The sequence below is a fragment of the Oncorhynchus tshawytscha genome, linkage group LG28 (genome assembly GCF_018296145.1).
Source record: "Oncorhynchus tshawytscha isolate Ot180627B linkage group LG28, Otsh_v2.0, whole genome shotgun sequence".
In the NCBI taxonomy this organism is placed as follows: Eukaryota; Metazoa; Chordata; class Actinopteri; order Salmoniformes; family Salmonidae; genus Oncorhynchus; species Oncorhynchus tshawytscha.
Window position 1 is genome coordinate 32,618,618 of NC_056456.1, and position 16,809 is coordinate 32,635,426.

At 45.7% G+C, this 16,809-nt stretch overlaps 1 protein-coding gene across 3 annotated transcripts; it reads right to left on the reverse strand.

Moving 5' to 3' along the window:
* Positions 1 to 713: 713 nt before the first annotated feature.
* Positions 714 to 14,335, reverse strand: LOC112227092 (coiled-coil domain-containing protein 18-like). 3 transcript variants are annotated; one of them, XR_006080175.1, is made up of 7 exons: positions 14,044 to 14,335; positions 13,791 to 13,954; positions 12,817 to 13,030; positions 10,813 to 12,558; positions 7,901 to 8,276; positions 4,857 to 5,296; positions 714 to 846 (listed from the first exon to the last, which is right to left on the reverse strand). XR_006080175.1 is itself a non-coding variant. In XM_042307822.1 (4 exons), exons 1-4 carry the CDS (start codon positions 14,100 to 14,102, stop codon positions 10,857 to 10,859), a joined length of 483 nt encoding a protein of 160 aa, XP_042163756.1. In that variant the 5' UTR covers positions 14,103 to 14,335; the 3' UTR covers positions 9,740 to 10,856. The 3 variants fall into 3 exon arrangements, 2 of the variants coding, with proteins under 2 accessions (XP_042163756.1, XP_024247698.1); XM_042307822.1 differs by lacking the exons at positions 714 to 846; positions 4,857 to 5,296; positions 7,901 to 8,276 and having other exon boundaries at positions 9,740 to 10,902; XM_024391930.2 differs by lacking the exons at positions 714 to 846; positions 4,857 to 5,296; positions 7,901 to 8,276 and having other exon boundaries at positions 9,740 to 12,561.
* Positions 14,336 to 16,809: the final 2,474 nt, after the last annotated feature.

The following is a 16,809-nucleotide window of genomic DNA, read 5'->3' on the forward strand; positions in this document are numbered from 1 at the left end:
ACCCAACATAACTACCCAAAAATACCTACTATTCAACCCCCAACATACCTTCTATACTACCCCCAACATACCTACTATACTACCCCCAAAAATACCTACTATACTAACCCCCAACATACCTTCTATACTACCCCCAACATACCTTCTATACTACCCCCAACATACCTTCTATACTACCCCCAACATACCTACTATACTACCCCCAACATACCTACTATACTGCCCCCAACATAACTACCCAAAAATACCTACTATACAACCCACCAACATACCTACTATACGGAAACTCTGGCATCTTTCTAGATCTCCAACCTGAAGATCACCGTCGTCATGATTTGACCTCATTTCCCCCAGAGTTTCCAGTTGTCTCGAAACTGCCACTTCAGGGTGGACACATTCATCTTTGGAATAAAACGTATACATATACGAATAAATATAAACTATCCTTGTATCATGTCAATGATGATCGCCAGAGATGACCACGTTCTCAATCAGAGGCAGGTGTCGTTAGTTGTCTCTGATTGAGAATCATACTTAGGTAGCCTGGGTTTCACTTTTGAGTTGTGGGTGTTTGTTTCCGTGTGAGTGTTTGTTGCCACACGGTACTGTTTCGGTTTCGTTCATGTACACGTTTATTGTTTTGTATTTTCATAGTGTTCAGTTTATATCTTAAAATAAAACGTTATGGACACTTACCACGCTGCGCATTGGTCCTCCGATCCGTCTCGCTACTCCTCCTCAGAAGAGGAGGAGGAATGCCGTTACACATAGTCAGTTGTGCAACTGAATGCATTCAAATGAAATGTGTCTTCTGTATTGAACCAAACCCCTCAGAGGTGAAGGGAACTAAAAATATAAAAAACACTTCATGAGATAAGTGGAAGATCATGTTTTCAGATGAACTAAGACATTTGTGACCCTGTAGCATAATGGACTTAACTGCAGCATTTTGAAAACAACCAGTTACAGAGGAATAACTAAATGAACGCTACATTTTCTTTAAAATGAACTTCAATGAAATACTGACACCACAGAAAATGTTCCAATGTTCCATCAATAACAATAATATTCCAAATTTTGAGTACATCATACATAGAGTAAAGTTGCTGAGCATATCCTGAGTGGGTTCTAGGTGAGCTTGGCTGTACCAGCAGACGTCTGGCTAAGTGTCACGGCTGACTAGGTGTGTAGGTAGGAATCCGGTGCAGAGAGTTCCAGGGGGAAAATGCACTTTATTCCGGCACAAAAATGGTAATGCCCAAAAACACAGGGCCCAAAACACTGACCCACCCAAAACACAGGGCCCAAAACACTGACCAACCCAAAACACAGGGTGCAAAACACTGACCAACCCAAAACACAGGGTAACACGGTCCGGAGCACAACAACACCTACGACACAAACATGAACACAAAATAATCCCGCACAATAAAGGGCGGGTTTCACATGCTTAAATAGGGAAGCAAATGAAGAAAACACAAATCGGAACAGGTGCAACTAATAAGATAAAACTAACAGAAAAAAGGGGTCGGTGGCGGCTAGTAGGCCGGTGACGACGACTGCCGAGCACCGCCCGAACAGGCGGGGGAGCCAACTTCGGCGGGAGTCGTGACAGTACGCCCACCTCGAGGGCGGCCCGGAGGGCGAGGTGCCGGGCGATCCGGGGGAGGCGGTGGAAGTCTCACAGGAGTGAAGGGTCCAAAATGTCCCCCACCGGTACCCAGCACCTCTCCTCCGGACCGTACCCCTCCCAGTCCACGGGGTACTGTAGGCCCCTCACCCGGCATCTCGAGTCCAGAATGGTACGTACTGTGTACGCCGGGGACCCCTCGATGTCTAGAGGGACCTCAGGCACCTCACCTTCTTGTAGGGGACCAGCCACCACCGGCCTGAGGAGAGACACATGAAACGAGGGGTTAATACGATAATAAGTAGGAAGTTGTAACCTATAACACACCTCGTTTATCCTCCCCAGGACTTTAAATGGCCCCACACACTGCGGCCCCAGCTTCCGGTCCCCGGTGCGAACACGGGGCCTCACTGCGGTGCTGGTCAGCGCTCTTCTTCTGCCACTCCCCAGCCAGTCTCAACGATTCCTGGACGGCTTTCCAGGTGTCCTTTGAGCGCTGCACCCATTCCTCCACCGCAGGAGCTTCGGTCTGGCTGTGATGCCATGGGGCCAGGACCTGCTGGTAGCCCAACACACACTGGAGGGGAGACATGTTAGTCGAAGAGTGGCAAAGGGAGTTCTGAGCGAGCTCTGCCCAAGGAACATACCTCGTCCACTCACCTGGCCGGTCCCGCAATACGACCGCAGAAACCTGCCCACATCCTGGTTTACTCGCTCCACCTGCCCATTACTCTCGGGGTGGAAACCCAAGGTCAAGCTGACCGAGACCCCAGCCTCTCCATAAACACCCTCCAAACTCTGGATGTGAACTGGGGAGCCCGATTAGAGACAATGTGCTCAGGCACCCCGTAGTGCTGGAAGACATGGGTAAACAGGGCCTCCGCAGTCTGCAGGGCCGTAGGGAGACCGGGCAACGGGATGAGACGGCAGGACTTAGAAAACCGATCCACAACGACCAGGATCGTGGTACTTCCCTGGGACAAGGGAAGGTCGGTGAGGAAGTCCACCGACAAGTGTGACCACGGCCGTTGTGGAACGGGGAGGGGCTGTAACTTCCCTCTAGGCAGGTGTCGAGGAGCTTTGCTCTGAGCGCACACCGAGCTGGAGGAGACATAAAACCTCACGGCTTTCGCCAATGTGGGCCACCAGTATCTCCCCCTAAGACTCCGCACTGTCCTCTCGATGCCAGGATGACCCGAGGAGGGTAGAGTATGAGCCCAACGAATTAACCTGTCACGGACACCCCGCGGCACGTACTGAGCCCCTGCTGGACACTTGGGGGGGGGGGCAGGCTCCAACCGTGATGCCCTCTCTATCTCTGCGTCCATCTCCCATACCACCGGTGCCATGAGACATGAAGGTGGAAGGATGGGGGTCAGCTCGATGGACCGCTCCTCGGTATCATATAGGTGGGACAGTGCGTCGGCTTTAGTGTTTTGGGAGCCTGGCCGGTACAAGATGGTGAAGTGGAACCGGGTAAAGAACATGGACCATCTAGCCTGACGTGGATTCAGTCTCCTCACTGCCCGGATATACTCGAGATTACGATGGTCAGTACAGATAAGAAAAGGGTGCTTAGCCCCCTCAAGCCAATGTCTCCACACCTTCAGAGCCTTGACTACAGCTAACAACTCCCTGTCCCCCATGTCATAGTTTTGCTTTGGTGGCGCGCCCGAGCGCTGAGACAGCACGGCCCCTACCCCAGCCTTGGACGCGTCCACCTCCACTATGAACGCTAAAGAGGGTTCCGGATGCGCCAACACTGGCGCATTGGTGAACAGCTCCTTCAGATGACTGAAAGCTCTGCCCGCCTCCACTGACCAGCGCAAGCGCGCCGGTCCTCCCTTCAGCAGTGAGGTAATGGGTGCAGCCACCTGACCAAAACCCCGGATAAACCTCTGGGAGTAATTGGCAAACCCTAAAAACCGCTGCACCTCTTTTACCGTGGTCGGAGTCGGCCAATTACACACGGCTGGAACGCGGTCACACTCCATCACCACCCCGGAGGTGGAAATGCGATAACCCAGGAAGGAAACGGCTTGTTTGGAGAACACACATTTCTCAGCCTTGACATACAGGTCATGCTCCAGCAGTCGCCCAAGTACCTTACGCACCAGAGACACGTGCGTGGCGCCTGTGGCAGAATAGATCAGGATGTCATCGATGTACACTACCACTCCCTGCCCATGCAGGTCTCGGAGAATCTCGTCTCTGAAAGATTGGAAGACGGCTGGAGCATTCTTCAACCCATATGGAATGACGAGGTACTCATAATGGCCAGGTGTAGTACTAAATGCGTTTTTCCACTCATCTCCTCCCCGGATACGCACCAGGTTATACGCACTCCTCAGGTCCAGTTTTGTGAAGAAACGTGCCCTGTGAAATGATTCCACCGCTGTAGTGATGAGAGGTAGTGGGTAACCAAACCCACTGTGATGGAATTTAGACCTCTATAATAAATGCACGGACGCAGACCTCCGCAGACTTCTTTTTCTTCACAAAAAAGAAGCTCGAGGAGACGGGTGACGTGGAGGGCCGAATGTACCCCTGCTCCATAGATGTCAGATTCAGTGACATATGTCTCCAGAGCCACTGTCTCCTCCTGGGACAATGGGTACACGTGACTCCGAGGAAGTGCAGCGTTCTCCAGGAGGTTTATCGCACAGTCCCCTCGACGATGGGGTGGTAATTGGGTCGCCTTCTTCTTACAGAAGGCGATAGCCAAATCGGCATATTCAGAGGAAATGCGCACAGTGGAAACCTGGTCTGGACTGTCCACCGTAGTCGCACCTACGGAAACTCCTATACACCTGCCTGACCACTCCTCTGACCACCCTCGAAGAGCCCCCCGGCTCCATGAAATAACTGGGTTGTGATGAGCTAGCCAAGGAATTCCCAGCACCACTGTAAATGCAGGTGAATCGATAAGGAATAGACTAATCCGCTCCTTATGACCCCCCTGCGTTACCAGGTCCAGTGGCACCGTGGCCTCCCTGACCAGCCCTGACCTTAATGGTCGGCTATCTAAGGAGTGCATGAGAAAAGGTTGGTCTAACGATACCAGGGGAATCCCTAGTCTTAGCACGAGCCCATGAACCATGAACTTCCCAGCTGCGCCTGAATCGACTAGCGCCTTATGCTGTAGAGAGGGAGAAAACCCAGGGAAAGAGGTTAGCACAAACATATGGCCGACAGGAAGCTCTGGGTGAGTCTGATGCGGACTCACCTGGGGTGAACGAGTAGTGCTCCGCCTGCCCTCCCGACTCCCAGACGAGCTCCTCCAGCACTGGTCGGCCGTGTGTCCTCGCTGACCACAACTAGTGCAAGAGGAAACTCCTTGATGCAGCCCCTCTTAACTCCATGAGGATGGGAGCAGGAGGGCCTGGGGGTGGAATCAACAGGTCTTGTTCCGGACGCCTGCGGGGAGCCAGCAGGTTGTCCAGACGAATGGACATGTCCATCAGTTCATCCAATGAGATGGTGGTGTCCCGACACGCTAGCTCCCTGCGGACGTCCTCCCTGAGGCTACAACGGAAGTGGTCCATCAAAGCCCTGTCGTTCCACCCCGCTCATGCCGCCAAGGTCCGGAACTCCATGGCAAAGTCCTGCGCGCTCCTCGTCTCCTGTCGCAACTTCGGCGGGAGTCATGACACTAAGTGCACAGTTCTGAGGAGTAAAAGGTTAAATAAATATCACCTGAAATAAAAAATAAAAAGGCCAGAGTCAGAAGAAACCAAAATATTGTTGCGGTTTGTTGCTGATGCCAATCTTGCGGTCAAGTGATTGAAATACAAAAACAATTGTCTTTCGAGACTTAAGTTGCATAGGCGGCTTTAAGAACTGATATCAGTTTTATTTGTTTAAGTAAAAAGGTCCACGAGATTTTAGCATTCAATGTTCGCACTGATCAAAGTCATAAAATATAACCGCACAGAAGGAAGAAAATTAAGGAACAAAGTCCTTTTTAAGAGGTTCATAAATGTAACTGTAGATATCTAAAAGTACAATGATTGCATATTTTTTTAAATGCAGATCTTCAGAACATACAGTGGGGCAAAAAAAGTATTTAGTCAGCCACCAATTGTGCAACTTATTTTCCACCATAATTTGCAAATAAACTCATTAAAAATCCTACAATGTGATTTTCTGGATTTTTTTTCTCATTTTGTCTGTCATAGTTGAAGTGTACCTGTGATGAAAACTACAGGCCTCTCTCATCTTTTTAAGTGGGAGAACTTGCACAATTGGTGGCTGACTAAATACTTGTTTGCCCCACTGTATATTGTAGAACACAAGTAAAAACGTGGGTACATTACTCAACCTTTCAAATGTAACAAGGCCTAACGGTACCAGTTACCACATACACATGAATTCAGTCACTAACGTTCTTTTACACAAGCTCAGCCCTCAAAGCAAATTCTACCAGTAATTAATAATGCATTAGAAAAAGTCTGAGTAAAACCTTGACATAGTGTAGATTTGGACTAGAACACAGTGAAATTAATACTATTCATAGTGAGATGATTTGCAGAACATTAAGCAGAGATTAGAGCTAGAGGTTACACGCTTTCAGCTGCCAAAGACAGAAAGTGATTTTATGAGCCTGGGTACAACGGGTTCAGGAGAATTGCTGAGAACAGGCTGAACTTGATACAGTATGTGCAATCAAATCGAAATCGTAAAAAAATGAACTGTCTCATTAGACACTCGAGGCATATCAATAAAAACTTAGAAAAGTAAAGATATATAATCATTCATAATAAACAGTTTGCAGCAGCACAACATCATCTCTGTTGTTTGAGTCCCTCTCGAACATCAACTACTTGCAAACACTTTCAACATATCAGGTCAGGCGCAAAGACACTCAAACACCATTAGGCTGTTCACTAGGCTGTTCATATACCACAAACCCCTGAGGTGCCCCTGAGTTCAAACAGGTGCCATTAATACAGGTAACGAGTGGAGGACAGAGGAGCCTCTTAAAGAAGAAGTTGCAGGTCTGTGAGAGCCAGAAATCTTGCTTGTTTGTAGGTGACCAAATACTTATTTTCCACCATAATTTGCAAATAAATTCATTAAAAATCCTACAATGTGATTTTCTGGATTTTTTTTCTCTCATTTTGTCTGTCATAGTTGAAGTGTACCTTTGATGAAAATTTCAGGCCTCTCTCATCTTTTTAAGTGGGAGAACTTGCACAATTGGTGGCTGACTAAATACTTGTTTGCCCCACTGTAAGATAAGTGGTGATTACAGAAATAAAGAGAACAGGTGATTAGGGAAAAAAAGAGAAACAAAGTGAAAGAGGAACTGTGGAATAGATTTGATATCCAAGAGCAGAACAGTAGAGATAGAGAGAGACAGAGGGAACTGAGGAGAAAGACAAAGATAGTGACTGTGTGAGAGACTGACTGACTGACAAAGAAAGAAAACGAGAGACAGCAACAGAGAGAAAGAGAGACAGACATAGACAGCAACAGAGAGAGAAATAGAGAGACAGCAACAGAGAGAGAAAGAGAGAGAGAAACAGCAACAGAGAGAGAAAGAGAGAGAAACAGCAACAGAGAGAGAAAGAGAGAGACAGAGACAACAACAGAGAGAGAAAGAGAGAGAGAAACAGCAACAGAGAGAGAAAGAGAGAGAGAGACAGCAACAGAGAGAGAAAGAGAGAGACAGAGACAACAACAGAGAGAGAAAGAGAGAGAGAAACAGCAACAGAGAGAGAAAGAGAGAGAGAGACAGCAACAGAGAGAGAAAGAGAGAGAGAAACAGCAACAGAGAGAGAAAGAGAGAGAGAGACAGCAACAGAGAGAGAAAGAGAGAGAGAGACAGCAACAGAGAGAGAAAGAGAGAGACAGAGACAGCAACAGAGAGACGGAAAGAGAGACAGAGACAACAACAGAGAGACGGAGACAGACAGAGACAGCAACAGAGAGAAAGAGAGAGACAGCAACAGAGAAAGAGAGAGACAGCAACAGAGAGAAAGAGAGAGACAACAACAGAGAGAGAAAGAGAGAGACAGCAACAGAGAGAGAAAGAGAGACGGAGACAGACAGACAGCAACAGAGAGAAAGAGAGAGACAGCAACAGAGAAAGAGAGAGACAACAACAGAGAGAGAGACAGACAGAGACGGCAACAGAGAGAGAAAGAGAGAGACAACAACAGAGAGACAGACAGAGACAGCAACAGAGAGAGAAAGAGACTGACTGAAACAAAGAGAGAGAAAACGACTGACAGACACTACAAAGACCGTTGTTGGGCCCTGTTGTACCTGCCGTTCTCTCTCCTCCAGCTGCACAGAGGAGACAGTGGCTTGCAGTCTGACCTCTGCCTGAACCACACACCTGTGCCTCCTATAGAAGACAACACACAGGTCATCTTCTAGCCATAGTAAAATTGACAGAAATACCACACTTCGTTGTGTTATGGATACAACACAGAAAGAATGCATGGTTTCATTTGGGTATGTCCTTTCATAAACAGCAACAAAATGAAGGTTTCGCCTTGCCCCTGGCATGTTGCGTGATGCTTTCCATCGCTCTGCACAGGCTCTCCCAGCGAGTGTATCCTGCAGCTCCCCCAACCGTCCTCTGGAGTTCTTGTGTTGTTCTCTCCCAAGACACAGGTGCTGGCTCTGCTGCAGAGTCCTGGAGCAATAAGTCAAAGGTCAGGTAGAGGGTGCCTACTCCTAGATGGTCAAATCAGATATCTGAAGCTGATCTGGGACCAGTTTATGGTTTCAGATGGTTCTGAAAGGTAACTGGAGACTGAACTCCATGAAATGATGTTATGATGTTACTGGTGGTGTTTTGTCAGAACAATACTTCAGGTACACAACCATCAATCTCTCCCTCCATCCATCAGTATAATAATACCATAACTCATCTCTCCCTCCATCCATCAGTATAATAATACCATCAACCTCTCCCTCCATCCATCAGTATAATAATACCATCAACCTCTCCCTCCATCCATCAGTATAATAATACCATCAACCTCTCCCTCCATCCATCAGTATAATAATACCATAAACCTCTCCCCCCATCCATCAGTATAATAATACCATAACTCACCTCTCCCCCATCCATCAGTCCATCCATCAGTATAATAATACCATAACTCACCTCTCCCTCCATCTATCCATCAGAATAATAATACCATCAACCTCTCCCTCCATCCATCAGTATAATAATACCATAACTCATCTCTCCCTCCATCCATCAGTATAATAATACCATAACTCACCTCTCCCTCCATCCATCAGTATAATAATACCATAACTCACCTCTCCCTCCATCCATCAGTATAATAATACCATAACTCACCTCTCCCTCCATCAGTATAATAATACCATAACTCACCTCTCCCTCCATCAGTATAATAATACCATAACTCACCTCTCCATCCATCAGTATAATAATACCATAACTCACCTCTCTCATCCATCCATCAGTATAATAATACCATAACTCACCTCTCTCTCCATCTATCCATCAGTATAATAATACCATAACTCACCCCTCCATCAGTATAATAATACCTAACTCACCTCTCCATCCATCAGTATAATAATACCATAACTCACCTCTCTCTCCATCTATCCATCAGTATAATAATACCATAACTCACCTCTCCCTCCATCTATCCATCAGTATAATAATACCATAACTCACCTCTCCCTCCATCAGTATAATAATACCATAACTCACCTCTCCCTCCATCCATCAGTATAATAATACCATAAATCATCTCTCCATCCATCAGTATAATAATACCATAACTCACCTCTCCCTCCACCCATCAGTATAATAATACCATAACTCACCTCTCCCTCCATCCATCAGTATAATAATACCATAAATCATCTCTCCCTCCATTCATCAGTATACTAATACCATAACTCATCTCTCCCTCCATCCATCAGTATAATAATCCCATAACTCATCTCTCCCTCCATCCATCAGTATAATAATACCATAACTCACCTCTCCCTCCATCCATCAGTATAATAATCCCATAACTCATCTCTCCCTCCATCCATCAGTATAATAATCCCATAACTCATCTCTCCCTCCATCCATCAGTATAATAATCCCATAACTCATCTCTCCCTCCATCCATCAGTATAATAATACCATAACTCATCTCTCCCTCCATCCATCAGTATAATAATACCATAAATCACCTCTCCCTCCATCAGTATAATAATACCATAACTCACCTCTCCCTCCATCTATCAGTATAATAATACCATAACTCACCTCTCCCTCCATCCATCAGTATAATAATACCATAACTCATCTCTCCCTCATCAGTATAATAATACCATAACTCACCTCTCCATTCATCAGTATAATAATACCATAACTCACCTCTCCATTCATCAGTATAATAATCCCATAACTCATCTCTCCCTCCATCCATCAGTATAATAATCCCATAACTCATCTCTCCCTCCAGCCATCAGTATAATAATACCATAACTCACCTCTCCCTCCATCCATCAGTATAATAATACCATAACTCACCTCTCCCTCCATCTATCCATCAGTATAATAATACCATAACTCACCTCTCCCTCCATCCATCAGTATAATAATACCATAACTCACCTCTCCCTCCATCTATCCATCAGTATAATAATACCATAACTCACCTCTCCCTCCATCCATCAGTATAATAATACCATAACTCATCTCTCCCTCATCAGTATAATAATACCATAACTCACCTCTCCATTCATCAGTATAATAATACCATAACTCATCTCTCCCTCCATCCACCAGTATAATAATACCATAACTCATCTCTCCCTCCATCCACCAGTATAATACCATAACTCACCTCTCCCTCATCAGTATAATAATACCATAACTCACCTCTCCATCCACCAGTATAATAATACCATAACTCATTTCTCCCTCCATCCATCAGTATAATAATACCATAACTCATCTCTCCATCCATCAGTATAATAATACCATAAATCATCTCTCCCTCCATCTATCAGTATAATAATACCATAACTCATCTCTCCATCCATCAGTATAATAATACCATAACTCATCAACAGCTCTTCACATTTATCACTATACCAGAATGGAGAGTATGTGGTTTCCAGGGCCAACAACAACTCCAAATGAGTGTAATGTGGCCTTTATGATGTCTGTCTCAGTCTTTAACCTCTTTCTCTGGTCCAGTCTGCTGTAGGGACTGAGCCTTTTTGTCTATCTCCAGGGTATGGTCTCTGATGACCACGTCCAACTGGCCCAGCTGAGGAAGAGGAGGGAGACACACACAGAGAGAGAAAGGCCTTATTTCTTATAATTCCATCCATTAAGACTTTGGCCATTCAAATTAAATATACTATGGCATGCCACACAGTTAATGTTGCCTCACACACACGCACACACACACACACGGTGGATCTGAAGGCATGTTATGTGGAGCTGGGGAACCTACCCAGAAGCACCGGCACAACTGTGAAATCACACACACGCACTCAAGATCTCATCTGATCACCTCTGAGTAAAGGGCATTTTGTTTCACACACAGGAGGGAATCAAAGGAAAACTACTTGCGACTGTAATGCAGAGATGTTGTGTGCGTTTGAGATGAACTGCATCGCAGTCCGAGTCACTGATCAACAAATCACCTTGCATCCTAAATAACTAGTCAGTGTGTAATCTCAGTTAACCCATAACAAAAAATCTCACGCAATTTGGTCAGATGTTCATGTTTAGGTAGTTCTGTCCAGGAGAGATGAATCAGTGTGTGACCCAGATAAGTGATTCTGATCCCCTCAGACAGCCTGTACTCAGTCACAGAACGTAGTCTTTTTGATGCCTTTAGTTTAACTTCAATTCTACTGCATCCATGCCTGAGGGGAGGAGTTACAGCACAGTAGCTGTTCAATAGGATTTTACAGATCATCAGGTGTTGCTGTAGTTGTCATTATGTTTGAATGAGAGACGATCCACGTGTATACATGTCAAAGCTTCACAATAATCCCCATAACATAAACCCGGTTAGAGCGTGCCCTTTGACAGTGGTGACACTGTCAACTTTTCAAGTCATGCTGGCTGGGGGACAACTGTGTATTTGACAAAGATGTTAGCCAAAGATGTGGCTGGTTGGTATCAAACAGAGGGCATTAACTCCATACCAGACAGACAAGAGTGATATTGTATTTGGAATGGAGAACAGGACGTAAAATCTAATATCCTGTTCTGTGTCTCTATGTACACAAAGAGATCATGTGTATCAAATGATTTATGACTCATCACGGGTGCTTGATATCCGTGTGTGTGTGTGTGTGTGTGTCCAAAGCAACTGCTCTTTGTTCTCCGCACTGCGACAAAGCCTCATAAGAAAACACAATTTATACATTCTAAAAACAATACATTCTGAAATATATAATACAAATAGAATGATCCATATAATGAATGACAGAGACCAACTCAGCCTGCCACTGTATAGTGCAGTTAGCCTCCTCCTCTTGAAACGGAGGCTTTCCCTTGATGATGATGATGATGATGATGATGATCACGTCAGGATTCAGTGTAAATAGGAGCTACGTTTTCAGCATTGCACCTAATTCTCAACAAATAAGTTATGCACAGTACGTAATATGTACTTTAAAAAAATAGTATATACATATTACACATATCATATTTCCTTTTTTATGTAGTAAAAAGTCACAGTAAAAAGACAAACAAGGTCATCCAAAATCAATGATTATTAAATCTGACTAAAGAATGTTTTCATTTTGTTAAAACCAAAACAAAACGCAGGACTTTGGATCCAGTCTTCCCAAATCGGTCTGTCAACGAAGTCGCAGACACAAATCCACAGCGCTCGGCAGGTCAGCGGTTGCCATGGTTACACTGTCCATAGACAGCACGTGTTACTTCCGGTGTGCTGGCAGCGCTTCTTCAATGAAATGTGTAATGAAATAGGTTTTAGAAATGAAATACCTTCACCTTCAAATTGCCATGCAGTCATTTTATTACATTTTCCCCTGACCTTACTTGGGGAGGGGGACTTTTGTCTGTTTGGAGATGATTTTGTTTAAGAAGCATTTCCTAAAGGTTTGAGGGGAAACCTGTCTTCTTCAATGAAGCAACAAATGGAGACCACCGGTCATGGTGTGTGTGTGTGTGTCGGGCGGTTGGCAGAGAGGCTCACCTGAGCTCGGCGGACAGTTTCTCCAATGAAATCTGTCGTTCATCTGCGCCAAGCTGCGTGGCCTGTAACAGGTCTCTCAGCTCCTGTAGTTTCTCTAGGGTGTCGTGCATCTCATCGCGCACCTCCTGTAGCTGTCCCTCCAGATCCTTCACATGCTGCACAGAGGTCCGCCTGTCCTCCTCACAGCAGTGGAGCTTCTCCTCCAAGTCCACAACTGAAGGGGGAGGAGAAAGGGAAGAGAAGGGGAAGAGAAGGGGAAGAGAAGGGGAAGAGAAGGGGAAGAGAAGGGGAGGAGAAGGGGAAGAGAGGGGGGGAAGAGAAGGGGAGGAGAAGGGGAAGAGAGGGGAAGAGAAGGGGAAGAGAAGGGGAAGAGAAGGGGAAGAGAAGGGGAAGAGAAGGGGAAGAGAAGGGGAAGAGAAGGGGAAGAGAGGGGGAAGAGAAGGGAAGAGAGGGGGAAGAGAAGGGGAAGAGAGGGGGAAGAGAAGGGGAAGAGAAGGGGAAGAGAGGGGGAAGAGGGGGAAGAGAGGGGGAAGAGAGGGGGAAGAGAGGGGGAAGAGAGGGGGAAGAGAGGGGGAAGAGAGGGGGAAGAGAGGGGGAAGAGAGGGGGAAGAGAAGGGGAAGAGAAGGGGAAGAGGGGGAAGAGAAGGGGAGGAGAAGGGGAGGAGAAGGGGAAGAGAAGGGGAAGAGAAGGGGAGGAGAAGGGGAAGAGAAGGGGAGGAGAAGGGGAAGAGAAGGGGAGGAGAAGGGGAAGAGAAGGGGAAGAGAAGGGGAGGAGAAGGGGAAGAGAAGGGGAGGAGAAGGGGAAGAGAAGGGGAGGAGAAGGGGAGAAGGGGAAGAGAGGGTTTCCACAATGAACGTTCTTTGTTCAGTTCAGTTCTAGAATCACAGAAGTCTAAAGGAAATGGGCCCTAATGAATGAAGAAATGAAGAAAAAAGGAATGATCTAAAACACCCCCGCCCCCCCAGTGTCCTACCCGTGTCGTTCTTCTCCTCCAGTAGGCCCTGGGTCTTCTGCAGGGTCTCCTCCACGTAGCTGAGCTGGGAGGAATTCATACTGGTGTCTCTCCGCAGCCTCTGCAGCTCCTGCTCCATGGATGACAGCTCCCCACGACACGTATTTATCTCAGACGACAGCTGACTGGAATACACACACGTTAGTAGGCATATCCTCACAGATCAAATCCAATACACTGTCACAGACATGCAGATATCACACCGGGAACTCACACACATTCTAGACACCCTCCATCTGGCGTCCACCTAACAGTGCACAACCGTGCCCCCATAATGCTACTGCACTACCCGCAAAAAACTCAGGATCTGTAGGACCTGGGACCAAATTAAAGTACTAACTGAGTAACTTAAAACTAGAATACTGAGTAACTTAAGTACTAACTGACAAGTGTTAGAAGCATCTTCCATCCCCTGTATAGACTACCACATAGACGAAGCAATGTCCTAAAGTGCTCCTCTATTCTCCGCTGTTAAACTCCACCCTGAGCACAGAAAACTCACTCTTCCTAGGAACGATGCTTCAGAGAGCAGAGCGCTGTATATATATATATATACCCTATGAGAGTGGAGTGTGGGGGGAGGAGATAGGGTGTGGGGGGGGGGGGCATGGGGGGGAGGGGATGGGGGTTAGAGGAGGAGATGGGAGGTTAGAGGAGGAGATGGGGGTTGGGGAGGAGATGGGGGTTAGGGGAGGAGATGGGGGTTAGGGGAGGAGATGGGAGGTTAGAGGGGGAGATGGGAGGTTAGGGGAGGAGATGGGGGTTAGGGGAGGAGTTGGGGGGTGGTGGTGGGAGGAGATGGGGGTAGGAGATGGGGGGTGGTGGGAGGAGATGGGACACAATAAGAACACTGGTTGTGGAGGCACTAGAGTCATGGGGCTGTCTCTTTCTGTCAGCTCCTCAGGGGATAAGAATATCTCTCCCTCTCTCTTTGTTATAGGGTAGGAGCTGCTCTGTCTGACTGAACTCAAATGACTCCCATTATACAACAGTGAACAGTTGGAGTCTACAAACTTAAATTATTTTGTGGTCTTATCTGATGGTTTCCACAACGCCTTCAAAAAGTATTGACACCTCTTTACTTGTTAGACATTTTATTGTATCACATCCTGAATTTAAAATAGATTCTTTTGGGAATGTTTTGACACTGGCCTACACACAATACCCCATAATGTCAAGAAAATGAAAAGCTGAAATGCCTTGAGTAAATATGTATTCAACCCAATTGTTATAGCAAGCCTAAATAAGTTCAGGAATAAGATTTTTTTAACAAGTCACATAAGTTGCATGGACTCACTATGTATGCAATAATAGTGTTTAACATTGTTTTTAAATGACAACCACACATACAATTATCTGTAAGGTCCCTCAGTAGAGCAGTGAATTCCAAACACAAATTCAACGCAAAGACCAGGGAGGTTTTCCAATGCCTCACAAAGTAGGGAAGTTATTGGTAGAGGAGTAAAAAAATAAATAAATAAATAAAAACATTGCACATCCCTTTGAGCATGGTGAAGTTCTTAATTACACTTTGGATGGTGTATCAATACATCCAGTCACTGCAAATATACAGGCGTCCTTCCCCACTCAGTTGACGGAGAGAAAGGAAATCACACGACTGCCCTCATTTCACCATGAGGCCAGTCGTGACTATAAAACACTTAGTGTTCTGTCACAGCCATTAAACTCTAAAACACCAACAACGTCGTAGTTACTCCACAATACTACTCTAATTGACAGAGTGAAAAGAAAGAAGCCTGTACATAATAAAAAAATATTCAAAAATATTCCTCCTGTTTGCAACAAGACACCACCAACAAGACAACAAAGGGATTGAACACATATTGACTCAAGACATTTCAGCTTTTCATTTGTAATTCATTTGTACAAATTTGTAAAAACATAATTCCACTTTCACATTAAATCATATCAAAATGTTATTTGTCACATGTGCCGAATACAACAGTGAAATGCTTACAAGCCCTTAACCAACAATGCAGTTAAGAAAATACCTACAAGAAAAGTAAGAGATAAGAATAACAAATAATTAAAGAGCAGCAGTAAATAACAATAGCGGGGCTCTATACAGGGAGTGTCAGTACAGAGTCAATGTGCGGGGGCACAGGCTAGTCGAGGTAATATGTACATGTAGGTAGAGTTTTTAAAGTGACTAAGCATAGATAATAGAGTAGCAGCAGCATTGATGCAGATAGTCTGGGTAGCCATTTGATTAGGTGTTCAGGAGTCTTACGGCTTGGGGGTGGAAGCTGTTAAGAAGCCTCTTGGACCTAGACTTGGGGCTCCAGTATCGCTTGCCATGTGGTAGCAGAGAGAACAGTCTATGACTAGGGTGGCTGGAGTCCTTGACAATTTTTAGGGCCTTCCTCTGACACCGCCTGGTATAGAGGTCCTGGATGGCAGGAAGTTTGGCCCCAGTGATGTACTGGGTCGTACGCACTACCCTCTGTAGTGCCTTGCGGTCGGAGGCCGAGCAGTTGCCATATCAGGCAGTGATACAACCCGTCAGAACGCTCTCGATGGTGCAGCTGCCGGGGGAGCTGTGGAGCAGGGGGAGCTGTGCAGCCGGGGGAGCTGTGCAGCCGGGGGAGCTGTGCAGCCGGGGGATATCACATATTCATATTAAATTACTAATAATGAGTTTAAGCACAATCCTAAACATACAGTGCATTCGGAAAGTATTCAGACACCTTTACTTTTTCCACATTTTGTTACATTACAGCCATAATAAAAAATGTTCCTCATCAATCTACACACAATACTCCATAATGACAAAGTGAAAACAGGTTAAGACATTTTTTCAAATTTATAAATTTTTTTAAATGATAAATGATTTACATAATTATTCAGACCCTTTGCTATGATGAGACTCGAAATTGAGCTCAGGTGCATCCTGTTTCCAATTGATTGGAGTCCACCTGTGGTAAATTTAATTAATTGGACATGATTTAGAAAGGCACAC

Bases quoted from the DNA above. Each gene is read 5' to 3' on its own strand.
- LOC112227092 (XM_024391930.2), bottom strand. From the start codon at position 14,102: ATGGGGGCACGGTTGTGCACTGTTAGGTGGACGCCAGATGGAGGGTGT. The intron at 13,955-14,043 runs GTGAGTTCCCGG...TGTGTATTCCAG, and splicing joins GGAGGGTGTCTAGAATGTGT to TCAGCTGTCGTCTGAGATAA. The intron at 13,031-13,790 runs GTAGGACACTGG...CTCCCCCTTCAG, and splicing joins GGAGGAGAAGAACGACACGG to TTGTGGACTTGGAGGAGAAG.